This window comes from Momordica charantia (assembly GCF_013281855.1).
Source record: "Momordica charantia cultivar OHB3-1 chromosome 6 unlocalized genomic scaffold, Mcharantia_2.0 BLBB01000006.1, whole genome shotgun sequence".
NCBI lineage: Eukaryota > Viridiplantae > Streptophyta > Magnoliopsida > Cucurbitales > Cucurbitaceae > Momordica > Momordica charantia.
The window spans coordinates 33,341,304-33,362,831 of NW_028275164.1; the positions used below are offsets into that span (position 1 = coordinate 33,341,304).

The following is a 21,528-nucleotide window of genomic DNA, read 5'->3' on the forward strand; positions in this document are numbered from 1 at the left end:
TAGATGTATATCATACATGGATACACATCATATATATATCAAATATCATAAGGGTAAAATTGAAATAATAAAAATTCAAATATTTTAATATTTTTGAAAATTGAAACACCTGTAACATTTTTTGAAATACATAAAATATTTTTACTACCCACTACAATTAACCTTATAATAATTTTTTTTCGAGCTTTTGATAAATTATAATAATTAAAGGTAAAATCGAGGGCAAATTGAGGATTAACTAAATATCAAGGCTCGTTTGTTTGGAAACTCGGATTGTGTTTTTGGTTTTCAGATTCACTCCATCAAATTGGTTCAGCGAAGAGCCGTTTGGCATAATTTTTTATATTCGTTGATCAAAACGGTAGAAATTATGAAAACGACTTTTTTATGCTTCAGAATTTGAAAATCTGTAAGCAGCAGAATTAGATAAAAAAAATTGATAAAATATATTAATTAATGTTATAAATTCATATATTAATTAATGTTATAAATTCATTTTATGATCGTTAAAATTGAAACATGCATTCTAAATTATAAATTATATAATATTGTAAAATAATAATTATACAAAATTGATTCAAAAAATGTTAATAAATTAATGAATATAAATTTAGATTAAACTAAAATTTAGTTTATAACTATTCAGAACAATGTTTTAAATTGAGATTGGATTATCAGATCTCACCATTTTTTTACGACCGCAACGTTTTAAATTGCCAAACAAACGCACACTTACGTTTGCAACGTTTTTTATTACGTGTAGCATTTGTTTGGAGGTAAATTTTTTTTGCAAAGGTTGTTTGGAGGTAATTCTCGACGTGGATTTGCAGGATCGACTAAGAAAAATCAAATAATATTTGATGCAACAATCGCAGCCGTTGATTTGAGACAAACGCCAGATCCCTTTGCCAGCAGTAGCAAAGCAGCAAACATGGAGCAGGTGATCCCATCTGTATGTAGGGCAGGAATTGGAAATGCGAGGGGCCCTCGTCCTCGAGTTCCACGGACGGCGGTGCAAGGTGCAAGTGCACCGAAGGGCAATAAGATATTTGTTGTCGTTTATACTTTATGAGACGTCCAGCCTGGCTTGGGTTCCTATTCCTCGATTCGTGTCGCTGATATTGAAAATCAGAAAAATTCTGGACCATCACACACAAAACCCACTCCATCCCTCTCTATCTCTTTTTCTTGTTTGGATTATTCTAATACCAATTACCAGCCCCATGTTGTGACTGGGATTCAGAGGTCCGCTGATGGGTGAGTCTATGGTGGTTTGACGAACGCACAGAACGGAGAGAGGTTTCGTTTTACGGAATTCTTGGGTTTCTCTCCGACATGTTCCAGCTTTGTCTCATGGCTGCCCATGGCCTTGGCTACCCTTCGGCTCTTGTTATACACCACCACCACCAAAACCTCTCCAGGGCAATCAAGGTACCCTATAAGCTCTTCATTTGCGAATTTTGAAGCTTATGAACTATGTTTTTGGGATCTAAGTCCACTCTCAAACTAACCCTGGATTAATTGAATATAATCTCCGCACTCTTGGTCTGTTTCTATATTGATTGATTACGCTAAAAATTGTTCATGTGTTCTGATCATTATTGGCTTGGAACATCTTTATATGGTCAGCCGTTCCTCTTTGTCTCTTCACATTTCAGCTATCATGCTTACACCATTTTGTCCTGGTCTTAAGACATTACTATCTCGAGAATGATCCTTGACTTGTTTTGGAGTTTAAACTCCTTTACTTCTGTAATTAATCAGGATTGTCAGCCTTTTTTGTCAACATGTGGAGCTAGGCGAGAAGTTATGATCGGGTCAGGATTTCGAAATATTCAGCTTCAACAGAGCGACGAGCCATGGAAATCCATTATTGGGTTGTCAGAGTCCAAACAATTTGTCCAGTTTGACGCAAAAGTTAGAAGTCTGGAAATGGTCGATGCACAAGGTTAATTGTTTAGCGAGTTTTGGCATCATTTTCAGGAATTTTTTTTTCTATTATCTTTCCTATCAAGGTTTGTCTACAAACAAGAGCAGGAAACAAATTATTAAACTTCATCGTGATCCATTTTACTTCTCTCGCGAATTGTTACTTTTGAAGGAAACACTACTCTAAAATGGCAAAAGTTGTATTAGTATTACACGCATGAGTGGTCTTTTTATAATTTGAAGATTAGACCAGACAGTAATGTCTGTTTATGCCTTTCATAGCCGAGTCTTAATTGGAGAGTGCATCTCATTTGTGGAAATTGGCAAACTGGTTTCTCTGACCCAGCTACCCCTTTGATTTGGTTGCAGATAATCGTGGTGACTATTTGATATTCAGTTCTGAATGTGATGAAAAATTTAAAAGGTACAAGAAAGTCTTGGAGTTCCTTGTCTCCTTTCCAAGCGAAGAGAATAAACGTGCATTAGATTTACCAGACTTAAGGGGGTTGCAAGAATTAAAGACCCAGCGGTGCCAAGGGCCCTTTGCTTCTTCTCTTATCTTTCCTAGCTGTGAGTTTGATGCACAGGAGCCAGTCATAGACTTCATTGGTGAATTGGTTAGAAGCTCAAAGATTACGATTCATCCTGATGGACAAGTGCTGTTCACTGAGACTGGGACAGAGATCAAGGATTTAATTTCAGTTGTTGCTGAGTTTTATTTGTCGAAGAACTCATTAAGTTGGAGAAAGCAGTCAATTCTTGTTCCAAACCATGAAAGGTACACATTTCTTTGCCTATATTATCATCAATGAATTTTTTTTCTCGCACATATATAATTGCAAAAAAAAGTTTGTGATTTTCTTTTATTTTCTGATAGTAGGTAAGTTGGCAGTATTCCACGTATGTAATTGCACAAACAATATTTCGTTTTACCTGCTTGTGTTGGGGGGTGGGTAATTATCCTCTCTCACACATGCACATTTCTATACTGTACCATTTATTATTTCGTCTATCGAAAGTTATAAGACGGCTTCACTGTTCTAAGATTCTAAAATATATGGTTGACATTTTGTTGAAGATGTCGGGTAAGTTTGGCCTACTTTACTTTTTGAAAGATACTTTTTCATTTTTAGTTATAATTAAAACACACATGTGTTTGGTTACATTTTCTTTAATTATTTTTAATCACAAGTTTGTTTAGCTACACTATATTTAAACGGGATTATACAAGTGTCAAATCACCATAGTGAAAGTGATTTTCGGTTAATTATTTTAAAACCATTTTTTGGAGCATTAATTTTGGAGCGTTACTTGTTTCTAAATCGATATAATTTTTTAAAAATTGAATTTTGTTCATTACCAAATATTACAGTTATTTGAAAATGAAAACACTTTTAGTCATTTCAAACCACATAGGAAGCTATGCCTATGTCAAACACACTTTTAATTGATGTTATATTTTTTGTACGATTAAACTTTGTGCCTAAGTTGTTCTTTCCCTAATTGATGTTCTTAATTTTTATACCATCCAATTGTAAGGCATGTTAGACAAATGAAACTCATAATATTTTTTTCTTTCCAACAATTGGCAACTTTTCGTCAGTAAAAGAAATTTTTTGCATTAAAATTCAAATTTTGAATAATTTTTATGAGAACCTGTTAAAAAAATGATAATCATGGATCAAAAGAAGTTTTTGGTATAAAACCATCATGAATTGAACTAGTGGTCAATAAGGGCTTGATAAAGGTTTAGAGAGAATGAGTTAAAACTTTGGAGTGATTGGTCGAAATTCTGGGGAAAAAGTTCTTGCAGCTTTGGCCAAAACTTTCGATGCGCACCTTGAAACGAATTTCAAATGAATTTCAGCACCTTGAAAGTAGCGGAACTTTCAGCCATTCGGGAAGGTCTTTATCTTGCTTTTCAAATGAATTTCAGTTTGGTGCGGATAGAATCGGATTGCTTACAAGCAATTGAGCTAATGTCTGGAAATAGTGATTGTTGGCTAGAAGCAGGTACTTTGGTTGACGATATTCGTCATCTTGCTTCCAATTTCTCTCAAATTTGCTTTCTGCATGTGAGGAGGGAAGGAAATCGGGTGGCTCATCAGCTAGCGACGAAGGCGTTTGTGGGTGAGGTTGCCGGCGTTTGGTTTTCTAATTTTCCCATCTGGATATTAAATGAATCCGGAAGGGACTCTTGTAATGATCGGGTTTTAGTTGGCCCATTTTAAGCTTCAATAAATTCCATTCTCAAAAAAAGAGAATGAGTTCAAACCATGATGATCATCTACATAGAATTTAATATCCTACTGGTTAACTTCACAGCCAAATATAATAGGATTTGATAGTTGTATTATGATAATATTCGAGATGCAAGCAAGTGGCCCAAACACTCATATTTGAAAAAAAAGTTCTTGGTATATCTGGTCAGGATGCGAGAAATAGGTTTTTACTTGATCATGATAAAATATTTTGGATAAAAAGATTGTAATCCTTGGAATCCTCTGTGTCCAGGTTGTATGGTGGTGGAGTAGGAAGCCCTGATGTTCATGGTTTATCCGTCAAGCTTCATGCAACAACCATTGCTCCTATAAAGAGGTATGTGCAGCATGCCTAGTCATACAAGTCTGATTCTTTTCACTTGACTGTTGTCAAGCAGCAACTACTTGACTTCGCTGCAATGAAGTTTTAGTTGCATGTTCTTCCGCATTTTGTTTTCAACTGGAGATGTTTTGACAATAGTGAGACTAGACTACAAAAGTATAGAAAATATATGGGAACCGATGACCTAATAGAGCTAGGAGTTTATTTTCCATTGAATATTTTTCTTGGTGATTTAGCTCTATTTGAAGTAGAAAATAGATGGGAACCAACCGCCTAATAATTTTCTATTGAATAAATATGCAAGTTTTAGAGTGGTATTCTTATCTCATTGGCCAAATAGATTTGCGAAAAACTTCATTTGCCACCCTCATGTTTCATGGGCAGAGTAGTCCGAATATCCTAGAATAAAAACGACCTAATGACTATTTGAGACAGTACTATCATAAGTTCATCTTTCAGTCATTTATTTTGCTCATGGCTTTTGCTTTTAGACTTACATTACTCATGTTATATTCTTGACAGCCCTGATACAATTAAGGTCAAGCCGTCACCAAAAAGGAGAAACAGTAAGAAAATAGGCCACGAGAGAGATTTATACAAAAAAAAAATTATTTCCACGCATGTGAGAGTTTCCTGTCCTTTATGTTTAACAAGCAGCGGCATGGGAGAAGGGCAATACGTTCACTTAAGAATTCAGGGCGTGAGCTTCTTACTCAGTTCTCTGCTGGTATTGCTGGGACTGGTCTTGCTGTTCTTTTCTCAGTCATGTTTAAGGTTACGTGCGGGAGAGTGCCATTCTGTTCTTCTAAACTATTGAACACTGGATTTGGTCTCGGCCTGGTTTGGTTATCTTGTGCTGTGAATAAACTGAGGGATACAATAATCTATATCAGGAAGAAGTCGGGCAAGGTTGCCTTGAAGGAAGATGAGATGATGAGGAGAGTAGATAAGAGCATAAATGATATTTTCTTCAGAGCGGCAACTTTAATGACGGTAGCAATCTTGAGAATTGGTTAGCCTCACCCAAGTGACTTAATCCTCCAGTATCATCCTAGCTTATCGAAGTGTAGATATGCTTAGCCATGAGTGTGTTGCCATAAGTGAAGAAAAGATCACTTGAATTCAGAAAATGGTAATTTCAAACCGATCTCTGGGCATTGAGCTCATTTGCTTTGGTCGATTTGAACAGCCCACTTGAGAGTCCAGACTAATTCTCCTATCGTATCAGCTGTCCAAATGGTTTAGATTGGGGGGTTACACTGTCAAATATTTGAAACAGAGTGGAGAAGTAGTCATTATGCAATTTTGTTCTTGAGAACTTGGCAGTTGGCCGTGTTTATAATATATGGCGTGTGCTTCTAAAATCCTTTCCTTTTATGAAATAACTTCAAAATATTTCATTATAATGAACTGTTTTCGGTCTACGTTTTTTTGTTCACATTCTGTATTCCCTATACTTTGAAGAAATCGATCTGTTTCTTGAAGTTTCCTCTTTATTTGTTTCTCATTTTACTGAAAAAAAAAAGAAGTTTTCAATTAATGTAACAAAAATATCAACAAACAACGATACTAAGTAAGAAAAAACAATTAGTTGACTTGTTGAAATAAATTGAAATCGGCAAAAAGTGACTAACCCGAGTAAAATTAATTGATGAAATATTTTGAATAAAAAGACATTGACGTGACACTGAAATAAGTAATACTAAAGTGTTGTATAGTGGACCCAAGTGAACAGACTTGTTCTCATCATTCCATGAACTCTGCAGAATACATGGAATTGCATCATATTACTGACAGTACATAGTTGGTAGAGTGTTGTAAAAATCATTGCAACTTTGATTCGCCTTTTTTAGTTTGCTTTGCAGCAAAAGGGACAAACTATTCATAGCAGGAGAATATGTGTTATTTTCTTATGAAGCGGGAGAAGGAAGAGGCGCAATTGGATGCTGACTGCAAAAAGGCGATTCCTTCTTCCATCTCTTTCAGTAATTATGGAATGGAAAGGGTGGCGCGGTTTCTTAGCTAACAGGATGGAAGATTCTTCCCTCCACCCTTTTCAAATTTCTACCGAATCAATACTCTGTTGGATGCTTTGAAAACAGCTATTATGTAGTTATAATTCTGCTGTCTACGAAGAAAATTGGGCAGAAACCATAAGTTGGAATATGGTTCTCCTCTTAAGTGTCATATCAATTGGAAAACACTCACAAAAGCACCCCCTTTTAGACTTCTTAAACTCTTATCATTTATGCAGGGCAGGATAGGATCCATGAAGCATCCTTGTGCTTGTGGTATCGTTTAATAATCAATCAATCTCATCCTCTTCTACTGTTCACTGGTTCCATTCTCACTTTGTGATCATTCGCCAATCACCTTCACCACCTACAATATAAATACCAGCTGTAGTCTTTAATTATTTCCCAACACCCACAGCACCTTATACACTAGACCATCAAAACATATATTACCGAATGGGAAGGAACTCAAAATCCCCGAAGCGCAATCCCGTGTGCGAGAAACTTCGCAAGATTCTTGGCGGGTATCCTAATTTGATAAAATTCCGTCCTCTCTCAAACCGGCAGCCGGAGGATAACAAGGTGCTGGGGGTGGCTCCCGAAGAGGGCAAAGTTGGTGACGGTGATGGTGATCGAGGAGTGGGAGTGGGAGTGGGAGGTGAAGGCAAAAAATCAGGAGAAAAAGACGTAAACGATGTGTTCAGTGATTACATCAGTCGGGCAAAACGTAGGCTCGGGAGCATATCAATCAAGCGACACGATTCGGGTTACAAGGGAAAAGACAACAACGCCAAAGACGATCGGCGCTTTTCAGATTATATCAGTCGTGCACGTGCTAACAATAACCTCAGGGCTACCTCCTCAACCTCAATCAAATAACGCTCCTCTGCCACTGCCTACTGCTGTTGCTCTGCTTTTATGCATTACATTACATTGCATTCTGCTCTTTTTCCCCTTCTGCTTTCTGGGTTTCAATTTTACTGCTTTGCTCATTAATTGTGGTTATTGATTGACGGTTGTGATACAAGCCCCATATAGATCATACACTACACGTCTGTAATTCTGGTTCATTCAGTGGATTCAATTATTCCAGTTACCGTACCATTTAATTAAACAAGTCTCATTTCACATTTAGGATCATATATTATATTGTGTCATTTCAAGCAAATGAGTGTAAAAATAGGACATCCCAACACTAAAATTGAGAAATTGAGAAGAATGAGGCCCAAGTGTTAGTTCAATCCTCTCACAATTCACAAGTCCAGCCCATAACTTTTTTTACCGGACCTACTTCCAGTTTATTATCCTTTATTTTCTCTAATCACAAGCAAAAATAAATAATTACAAAACATTTGCCCTAATTCTGTTTTTTTTTGCGTTTACAATAAAAGCTTGCCTTGGTTGGCGCCTTAACTTATTTCATTTTCATTTGAAGTTCCGGTTTCCTCGTTAGAGGAGTTAAAAAAACCCGGCAACCTGTCCTGAACAACCTAACTCAATTCACAAAAAATTTCGGTTTGCGATACGTTTTATTAGAATCGATAAACCGGTTCGACCCGAACCATATATATTAAATAAAAATAATTTATATAACATTTACATTTAGGGTTTCGCTTCCCCTTTTACTCTCTCAGCAAGCCACCCGTCTCGTCCTTCATTTTTCTTTTCTTTTCTCATTCTACACGCACGGCAACGGCACCAGCCCTTTCTCTCTCCCATTCTTCTCTCTCTCATTCTAGCAAACCAGCAGCCCGTTCCAGCTCCGCCGACCGCCGCACCTGTCACCGTCATCCCATTCCGTCGTCCGTCGCAGCCCGCAGCGCCAGTCCTTTACGTCGACCGCCGCAGCCCGCCACGTTGCAGTCTTCCTCGTCTCTCCACCAAATCCAGCCACACGAGGTACATCTTGCTGCTGTCATGATGTTCTCTAGTCTCTAGCCCTGGTTTGATTGTGAACTTGCATTTGGTCTACAACTTGTCCCCCTCATTCGGTCTATCGGGTGGAAGAATCGTCGAGTTGGTCCAAAAAACACTAACTTGACCCGACTCGACTCAACCCGTGCACACCCCGGTTTCCTTGTTCAATGTTCGCACACCATTCTTGGGATTTTCTTGACAGTAATATTATCTGGTTTGATTTATGATACTGAAATTTCACCTTATTTCCTTAAATACATAAACGAACTTTCTGTATAAGTATGTATATAGTAGTCTGCGATTTGGTTTAATTCGGTTAAGATTTGAAGGTCGATACTCCCCGGTTGTTCTTCTCCGATGGAGATTTAGACTTTTCTTTTGGACGCTACTATTACGAATGAATTCTTATTCGTATTGTTATTTTTAAGATAGCAATAATTTTTATCTTTACAATTTATATGAAGTTGGCAAATAGTAACCGATTTTTTTTTTATACAATATGCAAGGGTGGGGTTCGAACTCATCACCTTTTGATAAGAGATAGGTGCCTTAACCATTTGAGCTATGTTCGGTTTGGCAATAGTGACCGATTTAGAAGTTGGTAATATCTCATGAGAATATTATTTATTTTATTGCTATGCCACGTAATAATAATGAAGGGAAAATTAGGAATATGAGTTTCATGCTTAACATGTTTCTCTTGTTTGTCAATTTGAGTGTAGTAGCTAACGGTTAAAACAATAGAAATTTCTCCTACTGGTTGAAGCTTTGAATCCCCACCTTATATTTGTAATACTATATTCTCAAAGCACCTTTTCCTGCATTTCACTTTGTCCTACCTGTTTACTTGTAGGCATGGATTTTCTTGACCAGCTCCTTCCAACACTTTCCAAACAATGCCTTCTTTATTTTCTTGTCCGTTTGTAAATATTTTGTTCACGAGCATGTAAAGTTTAGGCTTTTACTCTCCCTGTAGCACCACTATGTTCTAACTTAAAAAGTTTCTGAATGCAGATATGAGAGGATTACAGATTTCTTTGAATCAAACTCAGAAAATTCGGCTCCAGAGTGCCTTAGAATCACTTGAGTCGATCTCTTTGAAGGCCAATTCTGATGCTTCTGTTATAGTTGCTGATACTATCCCTGTCAATTATGAGGATGGCATCCTCAAGTATATAATTTCCTCAACATCTTTATCTTTATATTGGAGATACTTGGATTGTATAAATGTCAGTTTGAATAATTATGTGTGAGATATGGATGCACCGAACTTTAATTGAAATTTGTATACAGGGGACACGGGACTTTTGACCTGCATGGTGAAGTGGTTGCCACTGTTTGTGGAGTGGTTGAGCGAGTCAATAAGCTCATCTATGTACGTGCATTACGTGCCAGGTTGTCCATGAAGCTTTGTAGTTTGATTTTCTTTGATCATGATGATAGTTTAATATCTCCCTTTCCTTGGTTTATTATTATTACCTATTTTCTAATGCAATTGTCCATGTTGGTTATTAGATATAAACCAGAGGTTGGTGATATTGTGGTAGGGCGTGTTATGGAGGTAAAACTAAATGCTTTTTATTATTTTCATAAATGAATGTAATGGCAATTTTGTGAGAAAGCAAACAAAGAAACTTATTCGGGAGTGGAGCATTATATTCTTGATGCAGAATAATGGTTTTTATAGTCTTTTTTTTTGTTGCTGCTGCTGTTAAAGTCGACCATTTTTTTGTAATAGTCATGGTTGTGATGTTGTAAATAGGAAAATGTATTACGATGCGTTTTATCTCATTTCTGTTCTGTCGTCTGATGTGGTCTTATTCAGGTTGCTCCAAAACGTTGGAGATTGGATATAAATTATAGTCAAGCTGCAGTTTTGATGCTTTCTTCAATGAACTTGCCTGATGGTATTCAGGTATTGGCAAACTTCTTTTTGTAATGTATATAATAATGGCGCCTACAGTTGCGTCTAATGATGAACCACCTTGCCTTCTGCTGAATTGTAGAAAATTTTATTGAATTTATTGATAAAAATGATTTTTTTAGATTGGTTAAATTTGTGTTAAAGCTGGATTATTTGTTTGGAATTTTTTTTATGTATTCTTAGAGGCGGCGAACTGCAGTAGATGAACTCAACATGCGGAGTATTTTTGAAGAAAATGATGTTATTTGTGTAAGTTTTATAATTCTTCCATTCACCTCAGAAAGGTGTGCCACTAATGTTCTCACGTGCCATGCATATAGTGGGTTTTCTCCTATGTTCTGACATGTTTGGAAAATGAACCTTTGTTATTATTATTATTATTATTATTTTTTTGACAATTGCCTAATCCTACGATATTTGAAGATTTTAATATTTTAAGTAGCAGCTGTTATGGGATTTAAACCCCATAACTTTTTAACTTACCATCTTCCCACCAATTGATGGTGGTTTAATGAAGTGTTGAAATAATGACATTAGTTAATTAAGTTAAAACCTTATTTAAGACTTTTATGAATTTAAAATACTATTTTTGTCCATGTACTTTTAGATTTAGTTCAATTTAGTCCTTAAACTTTTAAAATATTCATTCATTTTGGTTCCGTACTATCAACGTTGATTCGTTTCAGTTCTTATATTCTCAAAATGTTCATTTTGGTCCCTAAGACTTTTAAAAAGTATATCTATTTTTGCTTATTTTTCTCACCTCTCTCAGATTCAAGTCATGCCTTGTACATTCCACAAAGGCTTAAAAACTTTTGCACTTCTGTGTACCTTGCACTGTAAACAAACACTGCTCTCACCAATAATTGTTTCACATTCTTATTTACCATTAAGAAAAGATAACATCAGCGTAACTTTTCTCAGGCAGAAGTTCGTGGTTTTCAGCATGATGGTCTACACCTTCAAGCAAGAAGCCAGAAATATGGAAAGGTAAAATGAGTCTCATGGATAACTTCTAATCTCCTGGATGTTGACGTAAAATACAAAATAAGCTTCAAAAATAGATATTCATACGCCTCTCACATTCTCACTGGTTTCTTAAAGAGAGAACATCAAAATATTTGTGGAAGCACGTGAGTACTAATTTATGGAAGAATCTCCTTGGGCAAATTCTAGCAGTTAAAACGAATTGTGGAGATTAATCTAAAGTTGCACAGGAAAAAGGGAGACGAGAGGTCTGTGCCTGTGATTAAGGTGCAAAGACTTATGGTTGGGAATCATTGAGTCAATATTAATGGGAGCTAGGGAGAGGGGTTGAAGGAAGCAACAAAAAAGTATAAGATAGTATTTAAATAAAATGATTTTTGGGGCATAGAGTGATCCACTGCCAGAGGTGTGAATCGACATGAAAATTATGTCTACTTTTGATTGTTCTATTTTCCTGTCTCGTAAAAAAAAAAAGAAATAAATGATCGTTCTGTTTTCCTAATTTGTCCAGTATGATAAATTCTGCAAAGTCTTGGAGGCTACCTATATTTGAATATGATATCTTCGTTTCAATGGTTACTATGTTCCTGACATCAAATCTTCTGAAATCATCTCATTTTATTTCCTGTGACCATCGTAAATATTTTTTCCATAATCAATACGGTTAATGTATTTTGTACTCAGCTTGAGAGAGGCCAGCTGCTCACAGTATCACCATATCTAGTGAAGAGACGCAAGCAACACTTCCATCATTTAGAGCAGTACGGAATTGACTTAATACTTGGATGCAATGGGTTTATCTGGATTGGGGAGCATGTTGATCCCGCCGAGGATATGATGATAGAAGATCAAGTTAATAAATTTGAACAAAAGGGTCCAAAGTCAGAAGGAAATTTTGGTAACCTTGAAGAGCAGGAAAGAGTATATACCCCATTAGAGACACGGCGGAATATATGCAGGGCTGCAAATGCCGTTCGGGTACTGTCTACCTTAGGTTTCATAGTTACAGTAGAAGTTATTATGGAGACAGTTAATTTAAGTCTTTCTCTGAACATCGATGTGCATGAAATGCTTGGTTCAGAGTTCTGCGTTCTCGTTGCAGAAAATGAGGTTGAACGGAGGACCTCAAGTAAGAAGAGGGGATGATTTGGTTCTTAGAATTGTGAGTAAATTTGAGTGTCTACTCTTCATGAAAAATATTGCTACGAAAAATTTAGTTTGCAGAGAAATTGGTTTAGAGGTATTATTGCTCACTATTAAGCTATGTGGTTTATAGAATTTTAGATTACCACCATGTCAATGTCTGTTGGTGTTAACGTTATAGAAAATGCAATATTTGCCCCAATTTTTCTCAGTACGCGGTTCCATAAATACAGAAGAATTACTTTTAGGATTTCATGACGTGTTACTATTTCGTTATTTTGTTATTATTATTATTTTTGGTTAAGTGTTATTACTTTGTTGGTTCAGATTATAACTTTACGAAACATCTATAACTCAATGAGATGTATTATTTTTGCTGATGGTATCTTATAACCGTGGGGTGGCCAAAAGAAAACCCTCAAAGATCACTTTTTTTGTTTAAAGGAGGCATTGCCCATATATCTGCCGAAGTTGAATGGGTGGACCTTGCAGATTTTGGTTTTTGTTTGGATTTTTTTGATAGTACAATACGTGAGATAGAGATTTGAACCAACGACTTTTTGATTGAAGATAGATTTATGTTCAAGTTAGGTGATTTTTCTCTAGACTATTTTCTCGAGCTCCATTTTCAACATCTTGATTTGTTTTCTCTCAAAATATTACAGCCTGGGTGATCCATCAACTTAGATCTTCCCAGTTATTCGTTTTTGATTGCTCACTAAATCCGTTATTTTCACGTGTGCATTGATAAAACTTACCATTAAATTTCAAGGTGTGTTATATTCATTTAAGTCGGAGATTTAAACTTCCATACCCCAATTTGTTGTACTTAACAAAAAAAAGTTTGATTTTCCTACCCAGGGAAATAGAGTAACAAACAAATACGTTGGCCATTCTTTTCTACACTCTTTCAAGCATTTTAAGCTTTTCTTTCCTCTGGTAATCTAATAAACCTTTTGACATTTGAGGAGCAGTTGAGATAAGGGTTCTGAAGCCTAAATTTTGGCAGATAGGTTTTCTTATTCTATGTTATTAGTTGTTAATTTTGAAAGTTGTAAGAGCATCATTATATGAATGATCAAATTTTGATATTAAGAATAGATAAACTATATATGCAAACACTAGAAAGGAGATGGGAAAGCAATGAGGAGGAAGTTATGTTTGATGAATGATGATGATGAAGAATGGAAGCAACATGAGACATTGTTGAATGGGGGAAAGGGATGAGTGGATTGAAGGAGTAGGAAGTTGGTAGTGTAGTGTCAAGTGTGTGGGAGATGTGAAACCATTTATCCTTTTACAGTATCCAAGTAGGAGAGCAGTAGGGGTTGAAGCCTGCACCCTACCACATGAAAACCAGATATGCAATATGCAATTGCAAGCTAAGGTGGGGAAACAAGACAAGAACAACAATACAAGAGAGGTATAATACCCCACAATACTATTTGTAATTACTAACTCAACCAATAAAACAATTTCTAAACTTCACCTAACCTTAATAATTAATTCTCTCTCTTCCCTTTTCTTTTCTTATAGTTTATTGCAGTCGCAGCAGCAGGCCAGACCAACACCTCTTTTATTTTAGTACCTAAAATATTATGTGGGGTCCACCGCCATCTCGGCCAGAAACCATCACATATGCATTGGATTTGGATATGCCGGATTTCCAGTGACGTGGCGTTCCAGAAAAGGCATGCATGACTTCGTCTTCTTTCAATGTGAGATTGCATTGTTGTAAGTTGTCGTGTTTGTCCTTTAGTTTTCCCCCATTATTTTATGTTTTTCAGATAGATTTCAATTATTTCGGGAATAGGCATATGTTACACTTATACATCTGTGCTGTGCCCGTGCCACTCAAATACACAAACCTTCTGAAGTTTAATTGTTAAAAAGAAAAACATTTAGCAGTTTAATTGTGCAACCAAAGAAGAGTCGTTTATCCAAATTATTTTGCTTAGCAAATAGAGGATGCCATTTGAATTTTGATTTCTCTAGTTGGAGCAGTTGGCTGGCGTTCTCTTATTATTTTATATATATATATATATATATATATATATTATAGAATAGAATACAGAAAATGAAAAGTAGAAGTCAACCCTTAACTGACTGTCAAGTGTCACCAATCCATTTCTTGGAAGGTATCTCTCTGTGTCTGTCTCTCTCTCTCTCTCTCTCTCTCTCAGCTGTTTCCAAGAGTTGGACTAAACTAAACTTGGTATTGTCAATATTAATTCCTGCACTCAGGCCGAGGCCAGTGCCAGTGCCAGAGCCAACGCCATACAGGTGGCCGGTGGGCTGTAGGCTATAGCCAGAGTTGAGTTGAAAACTTTCACGCTTATTCCTACTTGTCATATCCCATTCTCCTACCTACAATGCTCGAAGTCCTCAACCGGAACCTCCGCCGCCTCTGCTCCCGTCTCCGCTGTCCCCTTCGCCGCAGAACCAGACCTAGAGTTGTCTTCAATGTCATCAACAAGTTTGGAAAAACCACCTCCAAAACAGAGCCCAACTCCATCGTTAATGGGTCGTCGTCGTCGTCGTCGTCGGTGGTTCATCCCAATTCCAATGCTCAATTTGACGGTCACAGAGATCAGAGACCGATACGGATTGCAACATTTAATGCTGCCTCCTTCTGCATGGCACCTGCTGTTCCATACGCCCAAAAATCTTCCCAACGGAATTTAGATTCCAATCTGCGGACTAAATCCGGAAACGATCGCCCGAAAAGCATTCTGAAACAGTCCCCATTCGGAGATCAGAGCCTGTCCAAGTCGAAGGCGAAACCCAAGCAGCGGGTTTCGATCAACTTGCCGGATAACGAGATATCTCTTCTCAGAAATCGACAGGCGAGCTTTAGTGAGTACGAAATGGAGAAGGAGAACCCTTGTTGTTCAAGTTACAGATGCAGTCGGACGGCGTTGGAGGTGCTGAGAGAGTTGGATGCTGACATATTGGCGCTGCAGGATGTGAAGGCGGAGGAGGAGAAAGGCATGAGTCCGCTTTCGGATTTGGCGGATGCTTTGGGAATGAACTACGTGTTTGCAGACAGCTGGGCGCCGGAGTATGGAAATGCGGTGTTGTCCAGGTGGCCCATCAAACGCTGGAAAGTTGACAAGATTTTCGACCACACCGATTTCAGGAATGTGTTAAAAGCTACGATTGATGTGGCACAAGTAGGAGAGGTGAATGTGCAGTGTACCCATTTAGATCATCTGGACGAGAATTGGAGGATGAAACAGATCAAATCCATAATCCGATCAAGCAACAAGGATCCCCACCCCCACATCTTATTAGGAGGCCTCAATTCCCTGGATCCCACCGATTACTCTCAACAGAGGTGGACGGACATCGTGAAGGTACTATTGTTATTTGTTATATATTCAACATGCAATGTGTTATTAATTGGGATATTATTTTGGGGTTGAATCTTCAGTATTACGAAGAGATAGGGAAGCCAAGTCCGGAAGGTGAAGTGATGAAGTTTCTGAAGAGCAGCATGCAATATAGGGACGCGAAAGAGTTCAGTGGAGAATGCGAGTCGGTGGTGATGATAGCCAAGGGTCAAAGTGAGTAACTGAACTCAGCTAAACTAAACTGATGATTAGATTTAGAGAATTGAATTTTGGTATGGGCAGGTGTTCAAGGGACTTGCAAGTACGGAACGCGAGTGGACTACATACTGGCGTCTTCCAACGCAGACGCAGAAGCAGAATACGAGTTTGTACAAGGATCCTACTCCGTCATTTCCTCCCAAGGAACCTCCGACCATCACATTGTCAAGGTCGATTTCCTCAAACCTCAACCTCACTTCCACTCTTCTCCATCACATTCACAACGCACCTTCTTTCATTAATTTCTTCGACCCTTTGATTTTCTATGTATTTCCATTTTCCTGTTCCTATTACCAATCAAACTCGTCATTTGCTCCTCTACTCTACTCTACTCTACTCTACTCTACTCTCTAGTAACAAATAACGAATATATCCCTCTTATCACAACTTTAACCAATTTCCCATTACTTAATTTATTAAACCATTAGCATGCAACTTCAGTATACCATAATAATTTAATCACAACTGACCAACATGTGGAATACAACCCAGAAGGAAAATTGGTTTAAAATAAAATCACTATCCATTAATGGCCGCTTGGATTTGTTCCAGAGATCTCCCTTTCGTCTCGGGTACTACCATCACCACAAACCCTATAGCCAATGCGTTGATTGCTGCATAAATAATGAAGGTACCTGGGGATTTCACAAACTCAAGAAAAGTCAACACCTCCAACTCTAACCCTTTCCAGTGCTTAAATATACTGAACAGATACTGCCATCTCTATTCAAAACGAAAACGTATATTTTGCATCACAACACACATAATCTGATCCAAGTACTCTATTTCGAAAGCCAAAAAGTTAAAATGGTTGGTTTTGGTGAAATAATTACCATAGGAGCTCCAGGCCATAAGGAAGTTAAAAGTATAGGAACAAGCCCAAGCACCAAACCAGTTGGTTAGAGTTGCCATGCTTCCACCCAGTCCTTTAATGTTTATAGGGAATATCTGCACCAAAATAACCAAATCTAAGTCTTTGGTTGAACTATCAACTCTTACTTCAAAACTTATCAACTCTTACCTCAGACATTACAACCCAAGGAACAGCTCCCATTCCAATCGAAAAGGATCCTATGTACACCTGAATTTCAATCAATGTTGTCAGGCAAACAAGGACTTCAATACTACAATGAGATTTGAAGAAAGCTGATGCACTTACCAACACCCCGGCTACAGTTAACATTGGAACTGTCTGGATTGCCACTTCATTCACCTGGTTTTCAGCAAGTGCAAATTTAAATAAATCTCAAAACATATCATTGTTATCAACAATCTTCAGAATTACAGAAGAATATTCTGGAGGGCAGAACACTATTCTTCCGTTCATCCATGCATCAATGATATTTACCATTTTGATCATTCTCCATCCCCTATCTTTGACTATTGACTACTAATCTAATTCAAGTAATCTAAACCGTCGGCTTTTTGTTTCTTCTTTGAATAATTTTGTGAAATGATATTGAAACCTACACACATGGAAGTAAATAACAGAGTATGCATGTACGGAGATAAAATGGTTATGGTGTTATCTCTAGAGGCGGGCTGGTAAACTTGAAAGAAAAAATGTGTGGTGTGGTGTGTACTAAGAAACATTTGTGAGAACCAAATGCGCAGCTCTTTCAGAAAGTACCAGACGTGCTGTTACCTTGAGATAAAAAGAAACTGCACATAGGATACAACCGAGGACCAACCCTGATGCAGAGACCTAAAAGCAAAAACGTAAAAAAGAAGGAATTGAGCAGCTGTTTGTATTTAGTTTTCCTTCTCTGTTGAGTCAAAACTATAATTTACCAGTATCAAGGGCTTTCTTCCTGCCTTGTCAATTAAACCTGCACTAATTCCTGTTACTATAACCTGTCAAAAGCACCATGTTTGTAATTGGAAAGGCAATATCACGGGAAATGATCTGATGAAGACTGAAGTACCTGAAGAATAGCATAGGTTATAGTTCCAATGCTAACCGAAAATCCTGCAAACATTGAAAGATTTGGAGATTTGTCATGAAAATCCAGACATACAACGGGTTCATTCCAGTTCCTCAACCTCTCGAAAAATTATTCACAAATATATGTCATCAGTTAGATAAGAATTCTGTCTTACGGTACCTGCTGACTCAAAGATATTGGCGACATAAAAGCATATTCCATTAATTCCTCCAAATTGTTGACAGACCATCAATCCAACTCCAATCTGATCAGAACAGTTCAGAAACCGGAGGTTATGGATTGCAGTGACAGTGAATGTCCACAATTTTTAACCTATATGGTTCTCTTCTACTTTTCAGGTGAAATAATTAAAAAACCAAGGGGATTAAGCATGTAAATCTAAGTCTACAATCAGTTCAATGAAGAACTTACAATGACTGAGCGCAAGTACATTCTCTGAAACAAATCAGTCAGTTTGGGTTTTGGGAGTTGTTCAAGCGTTGTTATATAGTCCTGTTGAGAAAGTTGAGCATTAATGTAATGCTGAAAAAGTAACTTGCAGTTCAAGTATCGGAAAATATATCACACAAGCAGGAAGGAGAAGAACCTGGATCTCAGCTGCCTCTTGGGACACATCAACATCCTTGCCACGAAGTTTTTCGAGGGCTGTTTCAAATTCTTTTTGACGTCGCTCTTTTGCCTGATTCATGTTTAGCATCATATGAACATCCAAAAACAATGGTTTGTCCCGACTCAATTACTTTTCCTTACCAGCCATCTTGGAGATTCAGGAATGAAGATAAGACCAAATGTCAGAATGGCACAAGGGATAAGTCCTGCAAGCATTCAATAAAAAAAAATTAAAAAAAAAAAACTCGGTTGTTCTTTTTCTTGATGTTTTTACTTAGAATGGCACGGTCAGAAATTTTACCAGTCAACGCTAGAGCCCTCCATGAGAGTACATTCCCAATTATGAAGGATACAGATACTGCTGTGCAAATCATTAACTGTAGAATAAGGATAATCGAGGATGTTACTTGCAAGCTAACCAGCAGCCTAATCAAAAGTCTTAATTGCCTCAAAATTTTGAAATGCTTATCTAGATGGTGTTTCTATGATGGACAGTTTTTTTTTTTTTCTTTTTCTCCTTTTACCTGATTGAGTGTAGTTAGAGCACCTCTAAGGTTCTTAGGTGCAATCTCGGCAATGAAAACAGGAACCTAGAAGAGTCAGAAAAATGAGTACCTAAATATATATTATGGATAGGTTGTTTTACAGGAAGCAGAGGAGAGCAAATAAGAAGTAATTGAAAGGGATTGAAAAATGCACCACATAAGAAAAGAATCCCATTCCATATCCAGTAGCCAATCGTCCAATGTCCAAAGCCACTGCTCCCTTATGTAGTAATCCAACTTACAAATGGTCATTGTACTTGCACTTTAAGGAAAGAGAAAAAATCAGAGGAAACACCAACCTGAGCAAAGTATATTGTTAACCACCCAACCGCGCAGGCACCAGTAGCGACTCTCATTGCCTGCCAAATTTTTTAAAACAAAAAATTAGAGCAGATGATTTCTACAACGTGGCTCGTTGAACTAAATTTTCACTTCCAATGGACAGATTATAGTGTTGGTTTGGTCACCCCTTTCCGGCCGAGTAGGTCAGCAATAGGTCCACTTGTAATTGCACCAATCATTGCACCAAATGTGAGTATGGAGCCAATTAGTGAAAACTGCATAAAGAAACCAATTTACAAGCCATAACATCCAATGCACTTGAATAACCCAACAGCAGATTTGAATCATACCTGGGCTAAAGAGAGATTAAGATCGTTTACAATAGCAGTCTGAGTGGGCGAGGAGTAACCTGCCTGAAAACAAAGCCACATAAATTGATGCGAAAAAGCACAACACTTGGGATTGGGAGATGCGAGTATGTATGTATACACTTACACAAGTTCCAAATTCGTAGGAGCCACAGACTGCCACAAACGTGCTAAAGTAAACCATCCATGGAGGACTGCTGTGAGTTGACTTATTCTCATCCTGCACTAATGTTTGTCGTATCGCTTCCCGCCCACCATCCTCCACATCCTGAGCGATTGCCATTTCCCCTTTTTTTTCCTCGACTGAAGGAGGCCCTGAAGCTACTCCATTTGTGCCCAGTTTTCTAAATAATTCAGACTTGTGGGCGTTGAGTTGATAGAATGAGAAAACACATGTTACAGCAGGAGTTGGAAGATCAGATCGGTGTCGTCACGTAATGGTAAAAGCAATTACTTAATTAGTTACATCACCACAGCAGCCAGCCGTGACTATGACTATCTATGAGTATGAGCCAAGACCAAAGCCAGCAGCTGAGGAATATTCGACTCCCCTTTTCTGCGCACCTGATTTTGTTATTTATTATAATAAATAATACACAGAGTTACTAACTAAACTATTCAAAAGCCTAAATCCAAAAGCATAGGTGGAGGCTTGGAGCAATATTTTTGTAAGAAAACAATGGGACCACAAATTTTCTCTTCTATTTATATTTATGTTTCTATGATTGGTGGATGGGATCCAAGAGTAGATATTTGCAGTGCACCAAACACATGGTAACGCTTTGCTTTCCTTGATCCAAGAGGAGATATCTCTTCTGCTTTTCCATGCTTTAAATACACTGCTTTTATGCCTTTTTTCATCCACCCTTCCATTTCATTTGCATTGGAGATTTATAATTTTAAATTTGTTACTAAAAAAAATGAAAACATTCCTGTATCTCATTTCAACTTCAAATCCCTCTAGTGGTCACCCAAAGACTGTCAAGGAATGGCAAATAAGCCTACCCAAGCACAACCCAATATTGGAGAGTTAGTGTATGGATCCAAATGAAGAGGGTGGACTACCTGCACAAAATGACAATAATGTTGTGTAAGGCCCAAGAATTCAATTTTTGGAAAACAACCTGCCATGTCCAACTGCTGGAATTTGAATGGATGGATATGGAGAGGAATTTGTCTTCTTTTTCCCTAAATGGACCCTTTTATTTTATTATTATTGTTGTTGTTTTAACAATATAACTTTACAATTTTGAGAATAAAGATTCAACCCTTTTAAGAGCATTCTTTAAGCGTAGTTAACTTTTATTCTCTTGTGATGGAAGGTAGATACCAAGGGAAAAAGAAAAAAACTCTTTGAGAGTAAAATAAATGGTTGCAATTCATCAATAATATCAAAGTTTATTTGATATAGCTACTGCGATTAAGAAGCATGTATTTTACTATAAATGATTATTGTATTCGTAAGGCAGCAGCAATGAGTACAAGTTGGACGTTTAATGATGGCCCATCTCTCTCTATGGGTCGAGTACAACTTCATCCACCCCAATTCCAATTCCAATTCCTCTCATTCTCATTTCTGATTGCTTTTAAATCATTACACAAATAATTCCCAATATAAAACACAACAATCATCTCTTCTCTTCTCTTC

At 37.4% G+C, this 21,528-nt stretch overlaps 4 protein-coding genes across 8 annotated transcripts; 3 read left to right on the forward strand and 1 right to left on the reverse strand.

Annotated features, from left to right (window-relative positions):
- The first annotated feature begins 1,090 nt into the window (after positions 1-1,090).
- Positions 1,091-7,644, forward strand: LOC111022721 (uncharacterized). Of its 2 annotated transcripts, XM_088125369.1 has the most exons (6): positions 1,091-1,431; positions 1,765-1,948; positions 2,299-2,707; positions 3,866-4,059; positions 4,444-4,527; positions 5,056-5,195. In XM_088125369.1, the coding sequence occupies exons 1-5, from the start codon at positions 1,336-1,338 to the stop codon at positions 4,461-4,463; spliced, it is 903 nt and encodes a 300-aa protein (XP_087981495.1). In that variant the 5' UTR covers positions 1,091-1,335; the 3' UTR covers positions 4,464-4,527; positions 5,056-5,195. The 2 variants fall into 2 exon arrangements, with proteins under 2 accessions (XP_087981495.1, XP_087981494.1); XM_088125368.1 differs by lacking the exon at positions 3,866-4,059 and having other exon boundaries at positions 1,103-1,431; positions 5,056-7,644.
- A 501-nt stretch (positions 7,645-8,145) lies between these two features.
- Positions 8,146-12,772, forward strand: RRP4 (ribosomal RNA processing 4). Of its 2 annotated transcripts, none has more exons than XM_022299986.2 (8): positions 8,146-8,447; positions 9,480-9,636; positions 9,759-9,860; positions 9,981-10,026; positions 10,291-10,380; positions 10,573-10,638; positions 11,314-11,379; positions 12,061-12,772. In XM_022299986.2, the coding sequence occupies exons 2-8, from the start codon at positions 9,482-9,484 to the stop codon at positions 12,520-12,522; spliced, it is 987 nt and encodes a 328-aa protein (XP_022155678.1). In that variant the 5' UTR covers positions 8,146-8,447; positions 9,480-9,481; the 3' UTR covers positions 12,523-12,772. The 2 variants fall into 2 exon arrangements, with proteins under 2 accessions (XP_022155678.1, XP_022155677.1); XM_022299985.2 differs by lacking the exon at positions 8,146-8,447 and adding an exon at positions 8,908-9,066.
- A 1,822-nt stretch (positions 12,773-14,594) lies between these two features.
- On the forward strand, positions 14,595-18,540 carry LOC111022724 (DNAse I-like superfamily protein). 3 transcript variants are annotated; one of them, XM_088125675.1, is made up of 4 exons: positions 14,595-15,875; positions 15,953-16,085; positions 16,155-16,300; positions 17,236-17,373. In XM_088125675.1, exons 1-4 carry the CDS (start codon positions 14,892-14,894, stop codon positions 17,278-17,280), a joined length of 1,308 nt encoding a protein of 435 aa, XP_087981801.1. In that variant the 5' UTR covers positions 14,595-14,891; the 3' UTR covers positions 17,281-17,373. The 3 variants fall into 3 exon arrangements, with proteins under 3 accessions (XP_087981801.1, XP_087981802.1, XP_022155642.1); XM_088125676.1 differs by lacking the exon at positions 17,236-17,373 and adding an exon at positions 18,415-18,540 and having other exon boundaries at positions 14,596-15,875; XM_022299950.2 differs by lacking the exon at positions 17,236-17,373 and having other exon boundaries at positions 14,596-15,875; positions 16,155-16,451.
- LOC111022723 (Major facilitator superfamily protein) lies at positions 16,509-20,406 on the reverse strand. The gene is made up of 18 exons (XM_022299949.2): positions 20,008-20,406; positions 19,863-19,925; positions 19,698-19,787; positions 19,530-19,589; positions 19,385-19,450; positions 19,210-19,275; positions 18,987-19,062; positions 18,827-18,891; positions 18,663-18,755; positions 18,488-18,568; positions 18,236-18,320; positions 18,056-18,099; positions 17,922-17,984; positions 17,776-17,835; positions 17,290-17,343; positions 17,152-17,211; positions 16,964-17,078; positions 16,509-16,765 (listed from the first exon to the last, which is right to left on the reverse strand). Exons 1-18 carry the CDS (start codon positions 20,161-20,163, stop codon positions 16,650-16,652), a joined length of 1,413 nt encoding a protein of 470 aa, XP_022155641.1. The 5' UTR covers positions 20,164-20,406; the 3' UTR covers positions 16,509-16,649.
- Positions 20,407-21,528: the final 1,122 nt, after the last annotated feature.

Excerpts from the sequence above, each read along its gene's own strand:
- LOC111022724 (XM_022299950.2), top strand. The coding sequence starts at position 14,892 with ATGCTCGAAGTCCTCAACCGGAACCTCCGCCGCCTCTGCTCCCGTCTC. Across the intron at positions 15,876-15,952 it reads GGTGGACGGACATCGTGAAG|TATTACGAAGAGATAGGGAA; the intron begins GTACTATTGTTA and ends TTGAATCTTCAG. Across the intron at positions 16,086-16,154 it reads GATGATAGCCAAGGGTCAAA|GTGTTCAAGGGACTTGCAAG; the intron begins GTGAGTAACTGA and ends TGGTATGGGCAG.
- RRP4 (XM_022299985.2), top strand. The coding sequence starts at position 9,030 with ATGTTCGGTTTGGCAATAGTGACCGATTTAGAAGTTG. Across the intron at positions 9,637-9,758 it reads TATGAGGATGGCATCCTCAA|GGGACACGGGACTTTTGACC; the intron begins GTATATAATTTC and ends ATTTGTATACAG. Across the intron at positions 10,027-10,290 it reads TGGTAGGGCGTGTTATGGAG|GTTGCTCCAAAACGTTGGAG; the intron begins GTAAAACTAAAT and ends GGTCTTATTCAG.
- LOC111022721 (XM_088125369.1), top strand. The coding sequence starts at position 1,336 with ATGTTCCAGCTTTGTCTCATGGCTGCCCATGGCCTTGGCTACCCTTCG. Across the intron at positions 1,432-1,764 it reads ACCTCTCCAGGGCAATCAAG|GATTGTCAGCCTTTTTTGTC; the intron begins GTACCCTATAAG and ends GTAATTAATCAG. Across the intron at positions 4,060-4,443 it reads AGCGACGAAGGCGTTTGTGG|GTTGTATGGTGGTGGAGTAG; the intron begins GTGAGGTTGCCG and ends CTCTGTGTCCAG.
- LOC111022723 (XM_022299949.2), bottom strand. The coding sequence starts at position 20,163 with ATGGCAATCGCTCAGGATGTGGAGGATGGTGGGCGGGAAGCGATACGA. Across the intron at positions 19,788-19,862 it reads TTAATCTCTCTTTAGCCCAG|TTTTCACTAATTGGCTCCAT; the intron begins GTATGATTCAAA and ends TTCTTTATGCAG. Across the intron at positions 19,276-19,384 it reads TGGGATTCTTTTCTTATGTG|GTTCCTGTTTTCATTGCCGA; the intron begins GTGCATTTTTCA and ends TGACTCTTCTAG.